This window comes from Schistocerca nitens, chromosome 4 (assembly GCF_023898315.1).
Source record: "Schistocerca nitens isolate TAMUIC-IGC-003100 chromosome 4, iqSchNite1.1, whole genome shotgun sequence".
In the NCBI taxonomy this organism is placed as follows: domain Eukaryota; kingdom Metazoa; phylum Arthropoda; class Insecta; order Orthoptera; family Acrididae; genus Schistocerca; species Schistocerca nitens.
The window spans coordinates 268,945,814-268,972,062 of NC_064617.1; the positions used below are offsets into that span (position 1 = coordinate 268,945,814).

At 41.1% G+C, this 26,249-nt stretch overlaps 2 protein-coding genes across 2 annotated transcripts in view; one reads left to right on the forward strand and one right to left on the reverse strand.

Annotated features, from left to right (window-relative positions):
- LOC126251728 (ankyrin-1-like) overlaps positions 1-5,765 on the reverse strand; it is a 165,477-nt gene extending 159,712 nt beyond the window's left edge. The window contains exon 1 of the mRNA XM_049952332.1: positions 5,683-5,765. The gene's annotated coding sequence lies outside the window, so the exon portion shown is untranslated. The remainder of the gene's footprint in view (positions 1-5,682) is intronic.
- A 130-nt stretch (positions 5,766-5,895) lies between these two features.
- LOC126252068 (bifunctional coenzyme A synthase) overlaps positions 5,896-26,249 on the forward strand; it is a 120,723-nt gene continuing 100,369 nt past the window's right edge. The window contains exon 1 of the mRNA XM_049952914.1: positions 5,896-6,731. Coding sequence (XP_049808871.1) covers positions 6,092-6,731 — 640 coding nt within the window. The 5' untranslated portion in view covers positions 5,896-6,091. The remainder of the gene's footprint in view (positions 6,732-26,249) is intronic.

Below are 26,249 nucleotides of genomic sequence, written 5' to 3' on the forward strand. Positions count from 1 at the left end.
TAACAGAAGGATTCAGCAATGATATAAGTATGGCTTTTGGAACAGACAAATGTAAGAAAAATAGCATAGTCAAGGGAAAACACACTAAACAAGAAGATTACATATTGGATAACCACAGCGACTGCATAGAAGCGATGGAAAAAACGGATGCCTATAAATATCTAGGATACAGGCAAAAAATAGGAATAGATAATACAAATATTAAAGAAGAACTAAAAGAAAAATATAGACAAAGACTAACAAAAATACTGAAAACAGAACTGACAGCAAGAAACAAGACAAAAGCTATAAATACTTATGCCATACCAATCTTGACCTACTCATTTGGAGTAGTGAAATGGAGTAACACAGACCTAGAAGCACTCAATACACTTACACGATCACAATGCCACAAATATAGAATACATCACATACATTCAGCAACAGAAAGATTCACATTAAGCAGAAAGGAAGGAGGAAGGGGATTTATCGACATAAAAAACCTACATTATGGACAGGTAGACAATTTAAGAAAATTCTTTCTAGAACGAGCAGAAACTAGCAAAATACACAAGGCAATCACTCATATAAATACATCGGCTACACCACTGCAATTTCATAACCACTTCTACAACCCTTTAGATCACATAACATCAACAGATACGAAGAAAGCAAATTGGAAAAAGAAAACACTTCATGGCAAGCACCCATATCATCTAACACAGCCACACATCGATCAAGACGCATCCAACACATGGCTAAGAAAAGGCAATATATACAGTGAGACAGAAGGATTCATGATTGCAATACAGGATCAAACAATAAACACCAGGTATTTCAGCAAGCATATTATTAAAGATCCCAATACCACAACAGATAAATGCAGACTTTGTAAACAACAAATAGAAACAGTAGATCACATCACAAGCGGATGTACAATACTAGCAAATACAGAATACCCCAGAAGACATGACAATGTCGCAAAAATAATACATCAACAGCTTGCCTTACAACATAAACTAATAAAACAACACATTCCTACATACAAGTATGCACCACAAAATGTACTGGAGAATGATGAATACAAATTATACTGGAACAGAACCATTATAACAGATAAAACAACGCCACATAACAAACCTGACATCATACTCACCAATAAAAAGAAGAAATTAACACAACTAATCGAAATATCCATACCCAATACCACAAATATACAAAAGAAAACAGGAGAAAAAATTGAAAAATACATCCAACTGGCTGAGGAAGTCAAAGACATGTGGCATCAGGATAAAGTTGACATCATACCAATTATACTATCAACTACAGGAGTCATACCACACAATATCCACCAATACATCAATGCAATACGGCTACATCCAAACATATATATACAATTACAGAAATCCGTAATTATTGATACATGTTCAATTACCCGAAAGTTCCTAAATGCAATATAACATATACCGTACAGCAAAAAGGAAGTGACGCTTGATAAAGGTCCGCGTCACTCCATTCCTAACCAGACTTAACGTCTGAGAAAGTAAAGATAATAATAATACTTCTCCCATCTCGTCTTAGCCTTTTCCCTTTCCATATAAGTTTCTTAAAATGGAGTAGCCTCCTGTACATTGCTCGTACCAACCGGCCTTTTATTACTTATATACTACTGGCTTGCCACCTTAGCTCTTGACATTCTTACAGATGCTCTTCTTGTCTACAAAGGACCCCTTAATTTTCCCATATCTAGTATCTTTCATAGTCATGCGTGTTTTTGCAATTTCACAGTTACCCTCTAGCTATTCCTACTTTGCCATTTTGCAATATCAGTTAATCTCATTTTTTACACTTCTGTATTCTATTTTGTCTGCTTCATCAGCTGCGTTTTTATATTTCCTTACCTTGTCAATTACATACATTGTCAAATGTTATCCGAGGATTTCTACTGGGACTTGTCCTTTCCTCTATTTGTCTTCTGTTGTATTCCTGCCCCTGTTTCAGTCAATAGTAGCCTAATGTGTCACTTGAAACTCTCCATAACATCTTGTTCTTTCAACTTATCCATGTCCCATCTTTCAGTTTCCTATTTGTTCTGTTTACCACCAGACTGTCTGTCATAGACAGAACTTCAATATAGCATGCACTGGACATGCTTTGAAATACAGATTTAAGTTAGTAAGCACTGTTTTTGAGGATCATACTTACATGTCCCTTGCTGCAAATAAACCAGGGCAAGCCCCCATTAGCTCATGCATAAGTTACCATTACAAAACTATCTTTCTACAATTTTTTTCAGTTTTAATCTGTAGTTCACAAACAGTAAATCATGGTCAGTATTCAGTATTCAGTTTCAGTATTCAGTTTATTCACCATTGACCACTTCCAGTGGAATAGGTCTGAACATTAAATATACAATTAACAATAACTTTACAGTGAAGTTTTTACAATTTAATTCCACTTCTTTTAGGAATATTCTTAAAAACTAATATCAATGATTATTTCAAAATATTTTGTTATCTTATAAAATGGGTGTTTGAGTAACCAGTCATAAATCTTACGTTTGAAAATGTTACTGGTCAGTGACCGAGCATATGCTGGAAGTTTATTGAAGAGTTTTAAACTCATTATTTTGTGTGAGTTTGCAGTCTTAGTGAGCCTGTGTCTTGGTATGTCGAAGTCCAGTTTGCCTCTGGTGTTGTGGGGATGTATGTTCTCTTTGTTCTCGAACTCATTTAAGTTGCTTTTGACATAAAGCAGTGCTGTATGGATGTATAGATTCATAACAGTTAATATCATGTCTTTGAAAAAGAGGGGGCGGCAGTGTTTCCCAGGGCTTAACTTTCCTCATTATTCTGATTACTTTTTTTTTAATTTTCAGAATTTCATGGACAAAGCAAGAATGTCCCCATAACAATATGCCGTAGGAAATGTGTGATTGAAACAGGCCAAAATATACCACCTTTAGATACTCATCAGTGACTACATCTGTCAGTCTCCAGATGAGATAACACACTCTTGGTATTCTCTTGCAGAGTCCACAACTGTTCCTAAAAATGTTTTGGAGTTTAAAAATTGGTTTCTAAAACTTTGTCTCATTATTATATAATTTGCATGTCTCTCCTGGTCTCTCTTATGCATACAACCTTCTTTCATTTTCATCAGTTTCAAAAAACTACAGAAAAATCATGTGATGTGACAGTCTTTCCATTTTATGATCATAATTCCATATCTTTAAATTATAGAATTATGACCCCTCTTGATAAGACTAATATAGCTAGGCCTGTCCCAAAAGCTGTCATCGCCAGACCTGTCACCAATAAAAAAATTATCAGCCTGTGTAACTCTTGCTGACAGAGGGTGGTTTGGCCCATGTTATGGTGACATGCAATACACTTTAAGTAATGATTTGTTAGCAGAAATAATATTTGCTAGGTTTTTTAAAGCATTTTTATACAATTTGATGACAATATTCCCATAAAGAAATGAAAAATAACTGACAAAGGCTTCAAAATTGCAGTTCCAAACAATGAGAATCCATGTTGTACTAAACACCTGACAAATTTGAAAAATCAAGTTATGTTGTTGTACAATACATTTAATAGTTTGAACTCTGATCACGCCAGATCAGCCTATGTCACATGCAGGAATAAGTATTAAAAAAGGCATTGTGAAAGCCAAAAAAGTGTACAGTTGCTGCAGTATTAACAGTTCCACCAATAAGTGCAAAGCTGCATGGAAACTACAAGCATAAGAAAGAAAAATTTAATATATGTACTCAAAAAATCAATGATTTTGTTTTTGATTCAGTTGAATAAGTAGTAAATGTATTATCAAACCTGGTATCAGTTCATTAGAGTTACTTTCAAAAATTTATTGTACATCATCAACAAATACGAATAACTTTATGTTCTCCTAGGCCTCAACTAGTTTCATTCTAAGAATAGTAAAACACTAAAAAACATGTGACAATGTAGATGTGTATGACATATGTTGCAACAAGCTACAGAAAGTAATCATTTTTACTGTATACCATTAAATATATTGTGTAAACAAGAGTATATCTGAGGGATATTTTCCTAATGTGCTTAAAATTTCTAGGGTATTTCCAGTATATAAAAAGGGAGATAAAGACTTGCTTCAATTTACAGGCCGATTTCCATAGTCACAGTTTTCTCTAAAGTATTTGAATGTATTATTTACCAAGAGTTATACAATTACTTTGAAAATCCAGGAATAATTAGTGGATCACATTATGGCTTTAGGAAAAACTTGGCAAGGGCTGATGTTGCAGACTCTGTAGTCAAATACATACTTCAAGTCTTTGAGCACAAAATCTTTGCTCAGGTCACTTCTTGTGAGCTAAGCAATGCCTCTGACCATGTAGGTCACACATAACTACAAGACAAAATGGGCTTCTATGGAATTAGAAATGGCAGCCTTATACCATTAAAATTTTATCTACAGTACTGTAAGCAAGTTGTCAGTTTTGGCAAAGAAATGTCCAGTACTGAACAAGTTAAGTCAGGTGTTCACAGGGATCTGTACTGGGCCCTTTGTTGTTCCTGATAATGATTAATGACCTGCCATCATTTATCAAATACAGTACAGTGCTGTATGCATATACTATTTTCGTCACAGATGATATTCGTAGTCTTGATTTTATTAGTGATGATTTTAGTAGTCTTAAAACTTGTGTTGGGAAGAAAAGTGATCAAGCAAATGTATTCTTGCTGAATGAAAACAAAACACAGCAGATGGTTTTAGTCTAAAAGACAAGCTTTCATCGGATGATCCAAGTTACATTACGTTTTTGTAGTATATTTAGATGATAAATTGTCTTGAGAACAACATGTACAGTAACTTAGTGATAAGATATCACGAGTAATTTATATGATATGATGACTTATGGATTGTGTACCTTAAATGTGTGTCAGGATATCCTAATATTAATTTTTCCAAAGTATAAAATTATATGGTACTATTTTATGGGGTAGCTCTAGTTCTGTGCATGTGATTTTAATATTGCTATTACAGTATCATAATTATTGGTTCTGTATACAAGGCACACTGTAAACTTTTGTTTTGTGAACAAAAGCTCTCGACTAATAAACTTGTACAAATACTATGTTCTAATTTACGCAAAGAAGAACTTACCAGCAGCAAAATGCAAAGAAAACATACACTGTTACAACACAAGAAGCAATAGATGCATTTATTCTCTATACTATAGACTGTATTAATCAGTTAATGGTTGTTAACTTATGCAGCACAAATTATTTAATAAGAGTCCACAAACTGTACAAGATTTACCAGAACAAGCGTTCAAACAAAAACTCAATGACTGTTTCTTAGCCCACCCACTCCACGATTTAAAGAAATTGACCAACTGTAACATAAAACTGCAATGTTAATAACTAGCCTGTTGTTTCTTTTCATTATCAGCTCTATTATATTGCGTGTTTGACGTTGTCTCTTACTATAATGGCCTAATGACAATAAAATTATTGTTATTATTATTTATTATGTTACTGTTCAAACACACAATGTCAGAAAACTGAAAATTGGCGTCAAGTGATAATATTTTCAAAATGCCTATTGTTCAACTACCATCTATCTAGTTCTTCATCAATTCACATGTTTGTGATTTCTTTCGAAACGAAACATACGTAATAGGATGTGTCTAACATCGCAAAGTAGACATACCGAAAATCAGCCTTCATTCCCACATCAACGAAATTTGCGTAGTTAAATAAGCTGTCAACATTTGCTTCTATATACTTCTGAAAAGCCATTAAATTCAATTTTTCTGTATCAGCATTGGGACGCGTTTTAAATCGTCCGCTTAAACAAATGAGTAGTACATGTTGCGTGATGTATGTGTGTACTGTGTAATAATTCAAAGATAACAAAGAGAGATAGTTAATCTTAGAAATAAAAGTGGATACAAAATTTTCTCTGACTAAAATGACAAAGCAGCAGAGTAGTATTTATTTATTTCGTAGTCAATCTCACTAAGTGAAGGCTAGCGACAGAGTTGAGTTATTCGATTTTGTAGTTTGGTGCTAAACTGTATACAGTAATGCTTTTGTGTTGCTGTTAAGTTCCGTGGAAAATGGGTAAAACTGGCTTGTTTGTGGTAAGCAATCCAAGTAGGATCAGACGATTTTTACCAGTTATTCAAAAACACGTGCAGAATACACTTTATGTGCAGTTCACGCCCAGCCGTAGCAACCTGGTTCCAAGTAGCTCGCAGAAAAATGAAACCTTTTTGACGCCACCCCACCACAGTCAAACAGTTATAAAATTATATTCACAGACAGCTGTTTCAAACCATAATTTGGATGTGAGAGTGCTTCTTTCTGCGTTCAGAGATCCATTGTTGTCCAGTATAAGTACAAGAAAAAAAATCGAAGTTGTATTTTTTGACCGTACATATAATAATGATGAAGTGCATCGATTTGTGAAATCCTGTTTATCAAATGTAACACAATCATGTGAAATAGTTACTTTAAACGATGCGAGCACAAATGATAAAGAAGACGAAGAGGTTGAGAGCCCAAGAGATAATTTCTACGTTAAAACATCACAGCATAATATTATGAATAATAAGACATTAAAGGTGTATGATAATGTTGTTCTTGGAGGAACCTTTGACCGACTGCACCTGGGACACCGCATCATTCTTAGCGAGGCTGTGCTACATTGCACTAAAAGAATCACAGTTGGTGTGACGGATACCCCAATGTTGCAGTGTAAGTTATCATATTTATGCTTTTTTAAGTATGTTGTATAAAGTCATTTTTCTCACCATACTTAATGCATGGTGTTTGTTGCTGAACACTCACTGTCAAAGAACCATTATGCTTTTTGATATAGAATTGTCAACTCCATAGTGTGAATTTGAACTAATTTCTAGTACTATAATACTGTATACAGCTTATATTACAAGTATTTATAACCCAATTGCTAACAGACAGGAAATGACTTCTAAGATACAAATTAATGTTGTTCTGATAGTAAAAAATTACTGTATGTTAAAAATGTTTTTGCCTGAAGTATCCTAATGACTTTCACTGGGTGAGATGATGCAGGTGGTGAAATATTTGGACCATGCTAAAGAGGGGTGAGCTCTAGGTTTTTCTCATGGAGTTGTTTTACAACATTTGGCACCTGAAATGTTTGTCTCTCTGAAACGTGAACCTACCAGTATTGCTAGACAGCTCTGGTCGTTGACAACAAAATTGCAGATGTAAACCACTTACTGAAATCCATATTTGTTAAATAATAATAATAATAATAGGCCTAATAATAATAATAAATAAATAAAAATTGTTACTGTGACATCACATTTATTGGCTACACCAAATCACATACATACTGTCACCTTTCAGCCTGACCTATATACTTAAAAGATCTGGCCATATTGAAATGAACTTCTTGATTAGGTCATCTTGACCATTTGTTGAGTTCATCTGGAGCATCTCAAGATTTTCTATAAGACCCTACAATAAGGAAGTTAGCGATAAATAACTATAACAAAGAAATTAGCTACTGAAGTAAAAAAGGGTCGACAGAAGCGTCCGATCCCACGCGTCGGCTTTGACCCGTGACGTAAGGGTGTTGTCGTGTGTGACGTCATGACGGCGCGGAGTTTGGTTTGAGTGTGGCTGTCTCCAGTTCTGTTCTATGTTATTTTATTTACTTTTCTGATCTGTTCGTTCTATCTCGTGAGATTTTTTTTAAAATTTAAATACACTTATTACTTATTTTAATTATCTGTTTCCTCCAATTTCTGTTTTAGTTTATTATATTTATCTTTCTGATCTGTTAGTTCTATCCCGTGAGATTTTTTTTTTTAAGACAAAAACACTAATCAGCTACTGAAGCATCTTTATCTTCTATGGGTTGCAGGAGTTACGACCCCAGGGGAGGTGGGTGGGTATTCATGCATGGCTGTCTTCACTTACACGTTGTAGCTACGCAAGGCGTCTACATTTGTTTATATTTAGTTTGCCCCCCCCCCACCCAAAACACCCATTTCCCACGCTTGTCCCGTTAGTGTCATTAGGCTTCTTGTGGAAAGTGTGTGTGTTTGTTTTTATTTCCGCCATATTTGTGACGTCATGGGACAAAGCAGACGGGCGGGATCGGATGTTTCCATATTTCCGTAAAAAAATGAACATTATCTATAAAACTTGTTAAACTGAAAAGTGATAGGTCTCCTTTTGAGGGAATGTAGTGCCATATGGTATTGATTAACAGAAAAAAGAAAGAAATGAGGAATGAGATTGGTATAGGGCCTACTTAAGAACAAAATTTATTTAAAAAAAAAGAATCAGAAAGCTACATCAAGAGAACTTGGACACACATTTCCAAATCAAGAATATCATTTTAATCATAAAGCAATCATCTTTCAAATTAAAAAAAAAAATACACAAAATATTTGCAGCCATTCCAGGCCTTTTAAAATTTTTCCCAAAAACTGAATGTGCACAATGGTATTTGAGGCATTTTCTCGGGTCTGTATGTTGGGCTAGGAATTATATTTAAACAAAACAAAAAATTATGAGTTTCTTACTTTGTCTTGAATTGTGACACGTGTTACCTTCAAAAACATCTGTGTCAAGGTACCTGAATTTATATGGATTGTCAAATGTAGTTTATCACCACTCCATCTTTCCTTCTATTCCTAACCTTCCAAACTTGCCTCAGCAGCAATTTAAATAAGAGCATGCAGGAGCACCTTGTCTCTGCATTACAGAGATTGTATGTAAGAGCTCAAATTTGATTTGTAATGTATCCTTAACAATGTTTGTTTTCTTGTGCTTCTCATAAAGCAAATGTTAGAAATTTAGTTGTTTTCTCAGTAGGCACATTGGCTTACATTGCCGTATCCTGTTCCACACAATAGAAATATCTACAGACTAGTACTTGCAGAATTTGTACTGACAAAAACAATTTCTTAGGAACACCATTACTGTTGAGTATCTCACTTCTGACAGCTGCTCTCTAGTCTTGTGCATCACCTTGTACATTCAACCTAATCATTGGCATCATGTGAAATGTTAGTTTAATTGTCACTTTTTAACACATTACTACGCTGTTGATTAGCTCCAAGTGAAACTTTTACTCATTAACAGTTCCAAGTGAGATTAATAATGCTCCATATGCTCAGCATTTTCTTGGCCAGTATCCTGTTGCCCGTCGAAAACTGGTAACATGCTTCCATGTCTCGTGATTGACGTAAATATGCTTAGCACCTTCGTGGGTGGTTTGTAGTTGCCCATATAAGCTTGGTACACTGCTAACATATTTCATAATAGACCTAAATAGGAGCAAGTTTATTGCAGAACCTAACCACTTCACCAACGCCTTAGACATAATATTTTAATTCCACCACCAGCACAGGTAAATAAAGGAAACAAACCGTCAATGCCTTATCAAAGAAATTTATTTCCAACGACTAGTTTCAGCACAGCACTTAACCATCTTTAAGTCCACTACAAACCAAAACAGTTCTTTCATTCCTTGGGCCACATATCGTAGAACCCATTTAATTACTACAAGTCATGGATTGCATATATCAGGAGTATAAACCCTACAGCATGTCACCACTGTGACCACTCCTGATGTATGCAATCCCCAACAGCTAGTACGATGCATGTGCAAAGCCTCTCTCCAGCAGTGAGCCTCACCTGCATCTCATCACAGGGCATGTGAGGTTGGAAGCACATTCAAGTCTCGCCTGCAAATGTTCTGTGGCATCAGTGGACATACAGTGGTAGGATAGGGGTAGTAGTGTTATGTGGACATTGCAGCTGTTAGTTCTGTTATTGTCTAGTTCTTGTGTAAGTTGGTGTACTGAGAATGGTACTACTTCAGAGAGAGAGTTTGTAGTGGAAGAGGTTTTCTGTGCAGGAGGAAACTTTATGGAGCATGTAAGGCAACAATCTAACCTCTTCATCTCAGAGTAGCACTTGCAACCTACGTCCTCAAATATTTACTTGACGTATTCCAATCTGTCTTCCTCTACAGTCTTTGCCCTCTACAGCTTCCTCTAGTACCATGGAAGTCATTCCCTCATGTCTTAGCAGATGTCCTACCATCCTGTCCCTTCTCCTTATCAGTGTTTTCCACATATTCCTTTCCTCTCCTCTCCGATTATATGTAGAACCTCCTCATTCCTTACCTTATCAGTCCACTTAATTTTCAACATTCGTCTATAGCACCACATCTCAAATGCTTCGATTCTCTTCTGTTCCAGTTTTCCCAAAGTCCATGTTTCACTACCATACAATGCTGTACTCCAGGCGTACATCCTCAGAAATTTCTTCCTCAAATTAAGGCCGGTATTTGATATTAGTAGACTTCTCTTGGCCAGAAATGCCTTTTTTGCCATAGCGAGTCTGCATTTGATGTCCTCCTTGCTCCTTCCGTCATTGGTTATTTTACTGCCTAGGTAGCAGAATTCCTTAACTTCATTGACTTCGTGACCATCAATCCTGATGTTAAGTTTCTCGCTGTTCTCATTTCTACTACTTCTCATTACCTTCGTCTTTCTCCGATTTACTCTCAAACAATACTGTGTACTCATTAGACTGTTCATTCCGTTCAGCAGATCATTTAATTCTTCTTCACTTTCACTCAGGATAGCAATGTCATCAGTGAATCGTATCATTGATATCCTTTCACCTTGTATTTTAATTCCACTCCTGAACCTTTCTTTTATTTCCATCATTGCTTCCTCGATGTACAGATTGAAGAGTAGGGGCGAAAGGCTACAGCCTTGTCTTACACCCTTCTTAATACGAGCACTTTGTTCTTGATCATCCACTCTTATTATTCCCACTTGGTTGTTGTACATATTGTATATGACCCGTCTCTCCCTATAGCTTACCCCTACTTTTTTCAGAATCTCGAACAGCTTGCACCATTTTATATTGTCGAACGCTTTTTCCAGGTCGACAAATCCTATGAAAGTGTCTTGATTTTTCTTTAGCCTTGCTTCCATTATTAGCCATAACATCAGAATTGCCTCTCTCGTCCCTTTACTTTTCCTAAAGCCAAACTGATAGTCACCTAGCGCATTCTCAATTTTCTTTTCCATTCTTCTGTATATTATTCTTGTAAGCAGCTTCGATGCATGAGCTGTTAAGCTGATTGTGCGATAATTCTCGCACTTGTCAGGTCTTGCTGTCTTCGGAATTGTGTGGATGATGCTTTTCCGAAAGTCAGATGGTATGTCGCCAGACTCATATATTCTACATACCAACGTGAATAGTCGTTTTGTTGCCACTTCCCCCAATGATTTTAGAAATTCTGATAGAATGTTATCTATCCCTTCTGCCTTATTTGACCGTAAGTCCTCCAAAGCTCTTTTAAATTCCGACTTTAATACTGGATCCCCTATCTCTTCTAAATCGACTCCTGTTTCTTCTTCTATCACATCAGACAAATCTTCACCCTCATAGAGGCTTTCAATGTATTCTTTCCACCTATCTGCTCTCTCCTCTGCATTTAACAGTGGAATTCCCGTTGCACTCTTAATGTTACCACCATTGCTTTTAATGTCACCAAAGGTTGTTTTGACTTTCCTGTATGCTGAGTCTGTCCTTCCGACAATCATATCTTTTTCGATTTCTTCACATTTTTCCTGCAGCCATTTCGTCTTAGCTTCCCTACACTTCCTATTTATTTCATTCCTCACCGACTTTTATTTCTGTATTCCTGATTTTCCCAGAACATGTTTGTACTTCCTCCTTTCATCAATCAACTGAAGTATTTCTTCTGTTACCCATGGTTTCTTCGCAGCTACCTTCTTTGTACCTATGTTTTCCTTTCCAACTTCTGTGATGGCCCTTTTTAGAGCTGTCCATTCCTCTTCAACTGTACTGCCTACTGCGCTATTCCTTATTGCTGTATCTATAGCGTTAAGAGAACTTCAAACGTATCTCGTCATTCCTTAGTACTTCCGTATCCCACTTCTTTGCGTATTGATTCTTCCTGACTAATGTCTTGAACTTCAGCCTACTCTTCATCACTACTATATTGTGATCTGAGTCTATATCTGCTCCTGGGTACGCCTTACAATCCAGTATCTGATTTCGGAATCTCTGTCTGACCATGATGTAATCTAATTGAAATCTTCCCGTATCTCCTGGCCTTTTCCAAGTATACCTCCTCCTTGTGATTCTTGAACAGGGTATTCGCTATTACTAGCTGAAACTTGTTACAGAACTCAATTAGTCTTTCTCCTCTTTCATTCCTTGTCCCAAGCCCATATTCTCCTGTAACCTTTTCTTCTACTCCTTCCCCTACAACTGCATTCCAGTTGCTCATGACTATTAGATTATCGTCCCCCTTTACGTACTGCATTACCCTTTTCAATATCCTCATACTCTTTCTCTATCTGTTCATCTTCATCTTGCGACGTCGGCATGTATACCTGAACTATCATTGTCGGTGTTGGTCTGCTGTCGATTCTGATTAGAACAACCCGGTCACTGAACTGTTCACAGTAACACACCCTCTGCCCTACCTTCCTATTCATAACGAATCCTACACCTGTTATACCATTTTCTGCTGCTGTTGATATTACCTGATACTCATCTGACCAGAAATCCTTGTCTTCCTTCCACTTCACTTCACTTACCCCTACTATATCTAGATTGAGCCTTTGCATTTCCCTTTTCAGATTTTCTAGTTTCCCTACCACGTTCAAGCTTCTGACATTCCACACCCCGACTTGTAGAACATTATCCTTTCGTTGATTATTCAATCTTTTTCTCATGGTAACCTCCCCCTTGGCAGTCCCCTCCCGGAGATCCGAATGGGGGACTATTCCGGAATCTTTTGCTAATGGAGAGATCATCATGACACTTCTTCAATTACAGGCCACATGTCCTGTGGATACACGTTACGTGTCTTTAATGCAGTGGTTTCCATTGCCTTCCGCATCCTCATGTCGTTGATCATTGCTGATTCTTCCGCCTTTAGGGGCAATTTCCCACCCCTAGGACAAGAGAGTGCCGTGAACCTCTATCCGCTCCTCCGCCCTCTTTGACAAGGCCGTTGGCAGAATGAGGCTGACTTCTTATGCCGGAAGTCTTCGGCCGCCAATGCTGATTATTTATCAAAATTTAGGCAGTGGCGGGGATTGAACCCGGGACCGAAGACGTTTTGATTATGAATCAAAGACGCTACCCCTAGACCACGGGTACACCTCATGACACTGTACATGGTTTAATTCACAAATTCCAGACAACAGATTCAATTCGTGATAGACCATGAACTGGTAGGCCTACAGTTTTAGAGAATGGAGGCTTGACCACATTTCAGATATCATGTCATGTTGCAGAGTCCAACAAAATCAGTGAGGAGATTATGGCAGCAGGCTAAAGTCTCTTGTATGACAGCACATAAGGCTGTAACCTAAGAACTGGGGATGTACCCATATGAAATTATGCTGTGCAACAGTTACTATGTATGGACAGTGTGGAATGAATTGAGTATCATGAATGGCTTCAGCAATTTGTCAACAGACATGGAGTTAAATGATGATTAAATCGACACCCTAGTTGCAAACAGGCATTGATACACATCATTGGGGACATGTTGAAAATGTGTGCCCCGATCAGGACTCGAACCCGGAATCTCCTGCTTACAAGGCAGACGCTCTATCCATCTGAGCCACTGAGGACACAGAGGATAACCCTTGCACGCTCCCCATGAGACCCACATTCCCAACATGTCCACACTACTACATTCGTAGTGCACCTAATAAATGTTTGCCCACCACACTCATTACTCGCGGCAGATTAATGTAGCAAGTCCTGTACGATTTGGAGCCTAGCGTGTGCGTTCGCACAAGGTGGTCAGTGGCCGGGTAGCCATATTTTAACTAATTATATTAATGGCCATTGACCTTCTTGTACAAACGCACATGCTGTGCCCCAACTCGTACGCGACTTGCTAGATTAATCTGCCACGAGTATGAGTGTGATGGGCAAACATCTATTAGGCGCACTAGGAATGTAGTAGTGTGGACATGTTGGGAATGTGGGTCTCATGGGGAGCATGCAAGGGGTAAGTCCCTGCAGGCACGCTCTCCTCTGTGCCGTCGGTGGGTCAGATGGATAGAGCATCTACCATGTAAGCAGGAGATCCCAGGTTCGACTCCTGGTCGTGTCACACATTTTCAACATGTCCCCAATGATGTATATCAATGCCTGTTTTCAGCTAGGGTGTCAATTTAATTATCATTTCATTCTAGAGAAACGGCACGGTCATCAATGGTATCCGTTCTTACGGAAACAAATACAACCTTCATATATAGACATGGAGTTGGTGTTTTAGATCAAACATTTTTAACTGATCAGGCATCGTTTCACTGACAGGCATTCAAATATCTGATTTGATTAATCAGAATATCCACATACCTTTAGAGAAATACCATTGCATGCAGAGGAAATTGGTGTATGTTTTTCCATAACACAAGTGCGTATTACAGGGCCGATCTTTTTCGATACTTCCGTCACTTCCAATATCTATTGTTCCCAGATAATTTATCCATTTATTGAACTGCTGAAACAAAAATGAGATCAATCATTTATTTTTGTACCAAGACAACATTACTGCTTGTATAGCACATCAGTTCGTATGACTTACAATGAAATCTCTGGAGACAGAGTAATTATGAAAAGTCTCTGGCCCCACGCTCACCAGATCTCTCCAATCGACCATTTACTTTGCAGTGCAATTAAAGCATTTGTATATCAAAATAACCCAAAGACAATAAATAAACAGAAGACCCCTGCAGGTCCGGCGGTTAGAATAGGCCTGAGGTATTCCTGCCTGTCATAAGAGGCGACTAAAAGGAGTCTAACATGTTTTGGCCTTTATGTGATGGTCCCCTGTAGGGTGTGACCTCCATTCTTCAAAATTTTCCCAAAGAGCGAGCCAATTGGTGAAGGGCACCGTACATGGTGCATCGTGTCTATCGTGCAATGAGAGCTTTAGCCCACTTCCTTGTTGTCGCATTGCAATCCCACTCACTCTCCATCTCTTGGGCGAGGACACCTTCCTGGGTGCACTCTCCACCATGCACTTTGCAGTGTCACTTTCTGTGCTGATGAAGACCGTGGACTTCTTTGCACTTCATATCCAGCTTGGTGGCCAATCCTATGCGGTGGGTCCGCCATGTACCCTGTTGGTTGTAGCCCCCTGACAACACTGGAATTGCTCTGCTGAAGCCTGTGCCGTTAACCCCCCATGTATGTCAAGGAGTAGATGCCCATCACTCTGGGGCTTTGGGACTCCCAGCAATGGCAATCCTGCAGGTGGCCTTTGCTGCGGCTGTGTGGCACCCATGGGGAGGGCCCCTGGTCGGTGGCATCAGGGCAGATGACATGCTGTGAAGCATAGTAAGTCATCTCTGGTGGTCCGCTGCCAGCAGTCTCTAAGCGGGCAAAGTCTAAATTCAATGCTAAGAAATATGACCCCAAGTCGTTCCCCTCCCTGGCCACACCATGGGAGGAACACAAGGCTAAGGATGGCAGTGAAGCTTATTCACCCCGGTACCTCGTATGTACGAGAGTTGATGGGGAATCTTTCATGTCCATGAAGCCACAGTTTTTTATGGAGCATTTGGAAGACACGTTTGGGGAGGTGGAGGGCTTGTCCAAAATGCGCTCTGGGTCAGTTTTGGTAAAAACAGCATCCTCTGCCCAGTCACGGGCATTACTCGCATGTGGAAAGTTGGGGGATGTTTCTGTTACCATCATGCCTCATAAGAGCTTAAGTATGGTCCAGTGTATTATATTCCACATGGACCTTCTTTTGCAGTCTGACGGCAAGCTGTGCACCAGTTGGTCACCAAACTGCAGGATTTTACAGAAAGAGAGGAAAATCATGGAATATAAGACCCTGAACCGACTGATCTACACTGAGACTAAGAGGAAATTTGAGCATCTACATCCTGTGGCTGTGACCACCTCAAACACCGCTGCTACGAGAACAGTTGTCACCCCATCCGTTCTTCAAATTCCTGTTGCTTCTCAGAAGTGGGAGACTACACCTGTACCCTTGATGGTGGGAGGCACCACCTACTGCAGGAGCAACAACCCCCCCTACCCTCCCCCCCCCTCCTCCTCCCAACCATCGGCGACACCAGTCCCCCACTTCTGAGCCAGAGAAGCATAAGTCTGGCATCTGCTGAGGACCTGGATCTCTCCGGACCCTCAGACACAATGGATATAGACTGCTCAAGAAAAAGTTGGTGGCTGCAGGTGAATCTGAGGCGTAAACTGCCTCATTGAATGTTCCATGCCTTCCCAGTCTCACAATGTCATTCTCCAGTGGAATTGTGGCGGTTTTTTCCACCACTGCTGAGCTACAGCAACTGTTAAGCTTTACACCTGCTTGCTGCATTGCCCTCCAGGAAACCTGGCCCTGGCAGTGCGGACCTCTGCCCTACGCGGATATAAGGGATATTAAAGGAATCGTAGTGACTATAATAGTGTGTCAGGTGGAGTTTGTGTTCATGTCCTAAACTCAGTCTGTAGTGAAACTGTGCCCCTGGAAACCCCTCTGGAAGCTATGGCTGTCAGAATACGGACGATGTATGAAATAACTGCAATGTATATCTTCCTCCAGATGGTGCAGTACTCCTGAATGTATTAGCTGCACTGATTGATCAACTCCCTAAACCTTTCCTGCTCTTGGGAGATTTTAATGCCCATAATCCCTTGTGGGGTGACACCGTGCTTACTGGCAGAGCCAGAGATGTCGAAACTTTACTTTCTCAGTTCCACCTCTGCCTCTTAAATACTGGGGCTGCCACACATTTCAGTGTGACTTGAGGTAGTTATTTGGCAGTTTATTTATAAATTTGCAGCCCAGGACTTCTCACCCACCCTTTCTGCTCCTCGGTGACACCAATGCCCACCAGCCTCTTTGGCGCTCGCCTGTCACCTGCCCGAGAGGTTTTCTTTTGGCCGATCTTCTTAATCATCTGAATCTTGTGTGCGTCAACACCGGCGAAGTCACGTTTCTGATTCCATGCACACATATTCCCATTTAGACCTCTCAATCTGCTCTGCCCAGCTTGCTCGACGTCTCGAGTGGTATGCTCTTTCCGACACTTGCTCGAGTGACCACTTCCCTTGTGCGACTCGCCTGTACAATTGCATCCTGCCACAGCGACCCGCTCAATGGAAATTCTCTCTTGGTGACTGGAGGCTATATTCCTCCTTGGCAGTCTTTGACAAACGGCCATTTCCCAGCTGTGATGATAGGTCGAGCACCTCATGGACGTTATTTTCTCGGCTGCCGAATCCTCTATCCTCGTACTACTACTTCTCCCCATCGGGTCCCGGTCCCTTGGTGAACTGTGGAGTGCGGCAATGTGATTCGTGCCCGACGATTTGCGCTTTGTCTCTTGCACCGTCATCCTATGTTAACGAACTGCATCCGCTACAAGCAACTAGGTGCGCAGTGCTATCGCACTATTAAGGAAAGCAAGAAAGTTTGCTGGGTTTCTTTCAACAGCTCGTTCAACAGTTTTGCTCCATCCTCTCTTGTTTGGCGTGGTATGCGCCGGCTTTCCGGGACTATCACCCACTCCCCAATCCCTGGTCTGACTCTGGTGGGAAACATCATAGTCGACCCTGTTGATGTTTCCAACACTTTGGGCCGTTTCTCTGTGGAGTTTTCAAGCTCCACCCACTACCATCCTGCCTTCCTTCCTCGGAAACAGATGGAGGAGGCTCGTGCAATCTCTTTTCTCTCTTTGAACCAAGAATGCTACAATACTCCCTTTACTATGAGGGAGTTCGACCTTGCCCTCTCCTCATCCAGGTCTTCTGCTCCTGATCCCGATACAATCCACGTTCTAATGCTGCAGAAATTTCCTCTTACAGGAAAACGCTTTCTCCTCGATACCTACAACCGTATTTGGACTGACTGTGTATTTCCCTTGCTTTGGCGTGAAACTACTATTGTTCCCCTACCTAAGCCTGGTAAAGATAAATCTCTTCCTTCCAGCTATCATGCAATTTCAGTCACTGACAGCATTTGTAAGGTGATCGAACGTGTGATCAGTGGTCGATTAGTGTGGTGGCTGGAGTCACACCATCTTCTCACTAATGCTCAGTGTGGGTTCCTAAAGCACCGCTCAGTGGTTGATCATCTCGTCACCCTGTCGAAGTTCATCATGAATAATTTTCTGCAGAAGCAACAAACAGTGGCCATATTCTTTGATTTGGAGAAAGCCTATGATACCTGTTGGTGGACAGGCATTCTACATACGATGCACACAGGGGGCCTTTGCGGTCATCTTCCCACTTTCATCCGTGAATTTTTAACAGACCAGAGTTTTCTGGGTACGTGTGGGTTCCTCCTTATCCCACACCTTTTCACAGGAGAACGGGGTGCCTCAGGGCTCCGTACTGAGTGTCGTCCTCTTCGCCATAGCCATCAGCCCAATTCTGGACTGCCTTCCAGCTGGCGTTTCCAGCTCTCTTTTCATTGACGACTTTGCTATTTATTGCAGCGGACATATCTCCTGCAATGCTGTCCTCAGCCTTGTCTGAACTGTCTCTATTCGTGGAGTGTCACAAATGGTTTCCACCTTTCTGCTACCAAATCCGTTTGCGTCAACTTCTGGTGGTACAAGGCGTTTCTTCCACCATCCTTACAACTGGGTTAAAATGCTCTCCTGTTCATGGATGCAACAAAGTTCGTAGGGCTTACATTCAATAGGAAACTCAGTTGGTCTCCCCACGTGTCCTACCTGGCTGCACGCTGCACCCGGTCCCTCAATGTCCTTCATGTATTGAGTGGTACCTCTTGGGGAGCTGGATGGACTGTCCTCTGCCTATATCGATCTCTTGTTCACTCCCAGTTGGATTATGGATGCATTGTCTACTCCTCTGCACGCCTGTCTATCTTACGCTGTCTAAATGCAATACAGCATTTGGGGATCTGTCTCACCACTGGTGCCTTCTGTAGCCCAGTTGAGTCTATACGCAGAAGCCAGTGAACTACCACTGTCGTACAGGTGGGACATCCTACTCAGTAGGTTGTGTGTCGGCTTTCTTACATGCCAGGCCACTCAACCTTTGACCTCTTTTTTTATTTTATTTTTTTATTTATTTTTTATTTTTATTTTATTACACTCTTGACCGCCAATATGAGGTGTATGTTTCTTCTCTGAGGCCTCCAGGTGTCCGCTTTTGTCACCTGCTTCAGCAGCTGCAGTTCACACTTCCTGACACGTTCCGAATGGGTGAGAGCCCTTCACCACCTTGGCTTCAGGCATAGGTTTGTGTTCATTTTCACCTCAACTCGTTTTCGAAGAATTCTACTCCCGAGCTGACCTATCGCTGCAAATTTCTCGAACTTCGCCCACAACTTACCGATAGCATATTTTTGTACACTGATGGTTCCAGGTCCGCCCACAGTGTTGGCTGTGCTTATTCCGTCGGGGATGATAGGTTTCAATTCAAGCGTCTCGACCAGTGCACAATTTTTACCGCAGAGCTTTTTGCCCTCTATCAGGCTGTTCGCTACATCCGGAGACACCAGCTCACTTGCTGTGTGATCTGCTCTGACTCCCTCAGTGCCCTTCAGAGTCTGGATGATCCGGATCCAACCCACCCCCTCGTTTGACGGATCCAGGACAGCCTCCATTTGTTCTCTGAAGGGGAACCCAAGTGATATTCATGTGGGTTGGTGGCCATGTTGGTGTGCCTGAGAATGATGCTGCTGTTGCTGCAGCGAAGGCCACAGTCCATCTTGGTTGGCCCGCCTCTTCCCTGTTCCCTCGCAAGATATTTGTACTTTTCTCTGTCGGTGTATCATGTCACTTTGGCATGACCATTGGTGCTCCCTTCATGGGAACAAACTCAGAGAAGTCAAAACTCCCCCAACAGCCTGGTCGACTTCCTCCCGGCCGTCTCACTGTGAGGAAGTAACGTTAGCTCGGTTGCGAATAGAGCACTGCCGCTTCAGTCACCGCCACTTGTTGAGTGGTGACCTTGCACCCAACTGTCCTTTCTGTAGCCAGCCATTAACAGTCATACATTTCCTGATCCCCTGCCCCTATTTTAGCCACTTCTGAGTCAGGGTTAGGCTGTCGCCTGCTATGCTGGACATTTTAGTGGTTGACGTGCAAACTGTGGCTCACATTTTAAGTTTTTTAAAAAGCACTAATATGACAAAAGAGATTTAATTTCTACCTGGTGACTCTGGTATCTTGTTGACGTCGTTTAGATACTCTTCCGTAACATCCTGACGTTTTAGATTTGTTTTTTCTTCCTTTCTGTATTGGACCTCGCAATGGTTTTTTTACCCTTGCAATCCCAGCATTCTGTGGTTCTATACTGGGTGCTTATGACAGATGTTGTGCGCACTAAAATAAAATAAAATAAAATAAAATACTTCCCCCATCTATCCACTGGAGGGCACATGACAACCTGTGGCAGTAATCACTTCCCCATCTTCCTGTCACTGCCCCTGGCATCAGGCCCACGAATGCCTGCCCAGATGGGCTTTAATCAAGGCGGACTGCAGACTTTCACTTCTAATGTCACTGTTGACTCTCCCCCGCATGGTAACATTGATGTGATGGTTGAACAGGTGACTACCACAATTGTTTCTGAGGCAAAAAATGTGATCCCTCGCTCTCTAGGGTGCCCCCAGCGAAAGACTGTGCCTTGGTGGTCGCCGGAAGTTGCTGAGGCAATTACAGAGTGCCAGTGAGCTTTATACTGACATAAGTGGCACCCTTCACTAGAATAACTGATAGCCTTTAATCGGCTATGTGCCCATTTACGCAAGCTTATAAATCGATGGAAACAGGAGGGCTGGGAGAGGTACATGTCAACCATTGGGTGCCATACAACACATTCTCAAGTCTGGACGAAGATCAGATGTAAACCTGGTAAAAACCCACTTCATGTGGATAGCTATCGGCCCATCAGAGCCACCAACGTTCTTTGTAAGCTTCTGGAACATATGGTGTGTCGGCAGTTGGGTTAGTTCCTGGAGTCACGTGGCTACTGGCTCCATGTCAGGGTGGCTTCCGCTAGGGGCACTGTACCACTGATAATCATGTGTCCCTCGAGTCTGCCATCCGAACAGCCTTTTCCTGACGCCAACCCCTTGTTGCCGTCTTTTTTGATCATATGTAAAGCGTATGACACCACCTGGCAACATCATATCCTTGCCACATTATACGGGTGGAGTCTCCAAGCCCCGCTCTCAATATTTATCCAGAATTTCCTGTTGCTCCGTACTTTCCGTGTTCAAGTTGGTGCCTCCCCATACCCAGGAGAATGGGGTCCCGCAGGACTCTGTATTGTGTGTATCACTACTTTTAGTGGCCATTAACGATCTAGCAACAGGTAGGGCCATCCGTCTCACCCTCTCTGTATGCAGACAACTTTTGCATTTTGTACTGCTCCACCAGTACCGGTGTTTGAGCGGCGCCTACAGGGAGCCATCCACAAGAGGCAGTCATGGGCTCTTGCCCATGGCTTCCAGTTTTCGGCCACTAAGTCGTGTGTCATGCACTTCTGTCGGTGTCGTACCATTCATCCGGAACAAGAATTTTACCTTCATGACGATCCACTCACTGTAGTGGAGACATATCGATTCTTAAGACTGGTTTTCGACACTCGATTGACTTGGCTACCTCACCTTTATCAGATTAAGCAGAAGTGCTGGCAGCACCTCAATGCCCTCCGCTGCCTGAGCAACCCCAACTGGGATCCCGATCGCTCTACTGTGCTTCATCTCTACAAAGCCCTTGTTCAGTCCCGCATTGGCTATGGGAGTCTGGTTTATGGTTCGGCGGCATGCTTAGCATTGCGTGTACTCGACCTAATGCATCACTGTGGCGTTTTCCTAGTGACGGGAGCTTTTAGAACAAGTCCGGTAACCAGTGTCCTGGGGGAGGTCGGAGTTCCTCCATTGCGGATCTGACTTGCACAACTGCTCGCCACTTACGTTGCACACATTTGTTGTTCTCCTGAGTATCCGATTTACCATCTCCTTGTTACACCCATGGCAGTTCATCTCCCGCATTGGCGACCCAGGTCATGGCTAACGATTGCGGTTCTCATGCGATCCCTTCTGTCTGAACTGAAGTCCTTCCCTTTACCACCTCCCATCCAGATCCATCCACATACACCTCCATGGTGTACATCTCGGTCGCAGATTCGTCTGCTCATACGCTAATTCAGCTATGCGCACGAGCCCGCTGGCAACTGCTCATACTAACCTGTTGGTTGGCTTCGCCTATGTCCACAGAGGCCATTTTGAAAAGCATTCCTTGTCTGATGGCTCTAGTGTATTCACTGCGGAGCTGGTGGCCATCTCTCGTGCACTTCAGTATATCCGTTCATACCTTCGGGAATAGTTTCTTCTGTGTACTGACTCCTTGATCAACCTACAAGCTATCGACCAATGCTACCCTCGCCATCCCTTGGTAGCATCCATCCAGGAGTCCATCTATGCTCTGGACTGGTCCTGTCATTCAGTGGTGTTTGTGTGGACTCCAGGACACATCGGCATCCCAATGGCATTGTTTTATTCGGAACAAGGGACTGATGACCTTGTAGTTTGGTCCATTTCCCCCTCTTTTAGTCCAACCAATAAACAGACTATCAGCATTCGATTACTCGTGAAACATTGGTAAAGGTGTTCACAAATAAATGTAGATGTGTTGAACTATGCCTTCAAGAAAGAGAAAAATATTTCCAACACATACTGTGGTATTGATGAGGACACTGTATTTAATTGTAATTAATATAATTGTTTTAATTGTAATAATGTTGAATCCCATCTCTCAAAATAACTACAGCCAGTAGCAGTGAATTGTGGCCCCTAGCTTATACAGTGATATGAATGTGCTGCCAACCTTACACGCCCTGCAAGGTGAGACACGAGGAGTTCGTCACTGCAGAGAGACTTTGTAGATGCATTGTATACGTAAGTTCTACGATACATAGGCCAAGGAATGAAAGTACTCTTTTGTTTTATAGTGCTCTCGAAGATGTCGTAAGTGTTGTGCTGAAACTAAATCATTTGAAATATTTTTTTTTTTTTTATGTAGCCCTGGTGGTTTGTTTTCTTTATTTATATCATCAGCCGCTAAGCCTTATTTGTGAGAACGGTGGACTTCTGTAAGATGTACTAACACAGGTATGTTAAAAGAAGAGTCTTCTGTGAAGTACCTGTATCATGTACAGTTTGTATAGTGTATTTTATGATAGATAGAAGTTTTTAGGATTATAAAAGTTTCTAAGAAATAGAAACAAATTATGCAGTCTAAAAATTATGTGAAATGTAATAGCAGTCATGGAGGCATCTGTTCCATCACTCACATTGGGTGCCTGCAATCCTTTCAGCACCTCTGTATTTGAACTCCTGGTGTAGGAGCTGAACCTCCAGTGCAGACTTAGTTCTTTCCATTTTCCACAGCTCCCTTTGCGTTTTTATGTTGGTTTCATATTTAGCATGTTTCAGCTTACCGTCTTTTCTTATTTTAATTCACTTTGTGTCATTGTTGATTTAAGGTTTTTATCCCTTTTTAACTTTTTTTTTTTTTTTTTTTTTTTACGTGTCCCTTCTTTCCACTGAACCTCTTTACAATTGTCTTCACTTTTTACGTAGTGAAGTGGTACAGTGGTCCAGTCAGCTGACTAGGCATTCAAGGGATGGGTATTCAAATCCCCATCCAGCCTTACAGATTTAATTTTTCCATGACTTCCTTTTAAAGGATGCAACAAATTTCCTTTCCTATCCAAGCTTGTGCCCCATCTCTGATCATCTTGTTGTCAATGAGACATTAAACACGAGTCTTCTATAAGAATTATTATCCCAGTATTGACATAATTCAAGAATATAGTACACACCAGATGCCATAGGAGGGAGTATGTTCATTGCAGTTTACAAAAGTATTGTCTCTATAGAGTTCAAAATTGAATGTGATAGTGAAGTTACCTGTTCACTTACAATAGGTCTAGGTGAAACCAGGTTAATTGTTGGAAGTTTTTACCAGACACCTGATTCTGCTGTGACAGTTCTAGAGACATTCAAAGAAAGTCTATAGTCAGAGGCATGCAAACACTCAGATCATGCTAAACTAGTTGGAGGCACCTTTAACCTACCAAGTATAGTCTGGGACGTCTATGAATTAATTGCAGGAGGCACAGACACACAGTCTTATGAAGTACTTTTAAACACAGTTTTCCAAAAACTGTCTTGAGCAGCTAGTTTGAAAGCCCACACCCAATGGAAATATCTTATACCTTGTAGCTATAAACAGGCCGGACTTTATAGACTGCATCAGTGTAGATATTGGAATTAGTGATGATGATATCGTAGCAACAATGGTTACTAAAGTTAATCGATCATTCAAGAGACCTAGGCGAGTCTTTCTGCCAGAAAGAGCAGATAAGCACCTCACTGACACACTGAACTGACATCAGTTAGTTCTGGTATGATGGACATAGAGAAGTAATGGGCAAAGTGTGAAAAAATTGTAAATGATCCTCTGGAGAAGTATATGCCCAGTTAGTGGGTTAAGGGCAGAAAAGCCCGTCTGTGGTTTAACAGTGAAATTCAGAAATTATTCAGGTAGTGAATGAAGACAGGCAAAGGCTAATAGATACTCATGCGTCTGTGCAAAGATTGATGTGTGAAGAATGCAACTACTGCCACCACCATCATGCCTTAGCAAAAGATCTGGCCAAGAACCTGAGAAAATTCTGGCTCTGTGTAAAATTGCTAAGTCGGTCCAAGGCTTCCATCCATTCACTCATTGACCAGTCTGTTATGGCAGTAGAAGATAGCAAAACAAAAGCCAAATTTTAAATTTCGCATTTGAGAAATTGGTCATGCAGGAGAATCATACACACATAATGTCGTTTGACACTCGTGCAGAGTCCCATCTGGACAGCATAGTAATTAGTGTCCCTTTCATAGAGAAATAACTGAAGGAGTTGAAGTCAAATATGTTGCTAGGTCCAGATGGAATCCCAGTTCAGTTTTACAAAGAACACTCTACAGCATTGGTCCCTTACTTATCTTGCGTTTATTGCTATTCTCTCGCAATGTCTGCAATATCAGTTAACTGCAGAATTCTGTCACATACTGTGTTCAAATATAATAAATTTCCTAGAGGCTGAAAAGCTTATGTCCACAAATCAGCATGGTTTTAGAAACCATCGCTAGTGCAAAACTCGCATTGCCCTTTTCTCATATGATATACTGCAAATTATCAATGAAGTGCAACGGGCAGATTCCATATGTGTAGATTTCCAAAAAACATTTGTTACAGTGCCCCACGGTAGTGTGTTAATCGAGGTACAAGCATATGGAATAGGTTCCCAGATCAGAAGTATTGAATGGCTCAGAGACTTCTTAAGTAATAGAACCCAATATGTTGTCCTAATTGGCTGGCAAGTGTCATCAGAGACATAAATGTCAGGAGAGCTCCAGAGAAGTGTGATAGGACTACTGTTATTTTCTGTATTAAGGTGGACAGGACAGGCAGCAACTTGTGGTTGTTTGCTGATGATGCTGTGGTGTACAGGAAGGTGTCAAAGTTGAGTGGTTGAAGGAGGATACAAGATGACTTGGACAAAATTTCTAGTTGATATAATGAATGGCAGCAATCTCTAAATGTAGAAAAATGTAAGTTAATGGAGATGAGTAGAAAAAACAAATCTGTGATGTTAAGTACAGCATTGGTAGTGTCCTGCTTGACACAGACACATCATTTAAGTATCTGTGTGTAATGTTTGCAAAGCGATACGAAATGGAATGAGCATGTAAGGGTTGTAATAGGGAAGACAAGTGATCAATTTCAGTTTATTTGGTGAATTTGGGGAAGTGTGATTCATCTGTAAGGGATAAGGCATGTAGTATGCTAGTGCGACCTAGTCTTCAATACTTCTAGAGTGTTAACAGATGAGCACCAGGTCACATTAAAGGAATACATCAAAGCAATCCAGAGGGGAGCTGCTAGATTTGTTACCAGTAGGTTCGAGCAACATGCAAGTATTATGGAGGTGCTCGGAGAAATCAAATGGGAGTCTCTGGATGGAAGGCGATATTCTTTTCGATAAACAGTATTGAGAAAATTTATAGAACCGACATTTGTAGCTGACTGCAGAGCAGCTCTAGTGCTGCCAGCACACATTTCATGTAGGGACCATGAAAATAAGACAGGAGAAATTAGAGTTTCTTTGGAAGCGTATAAA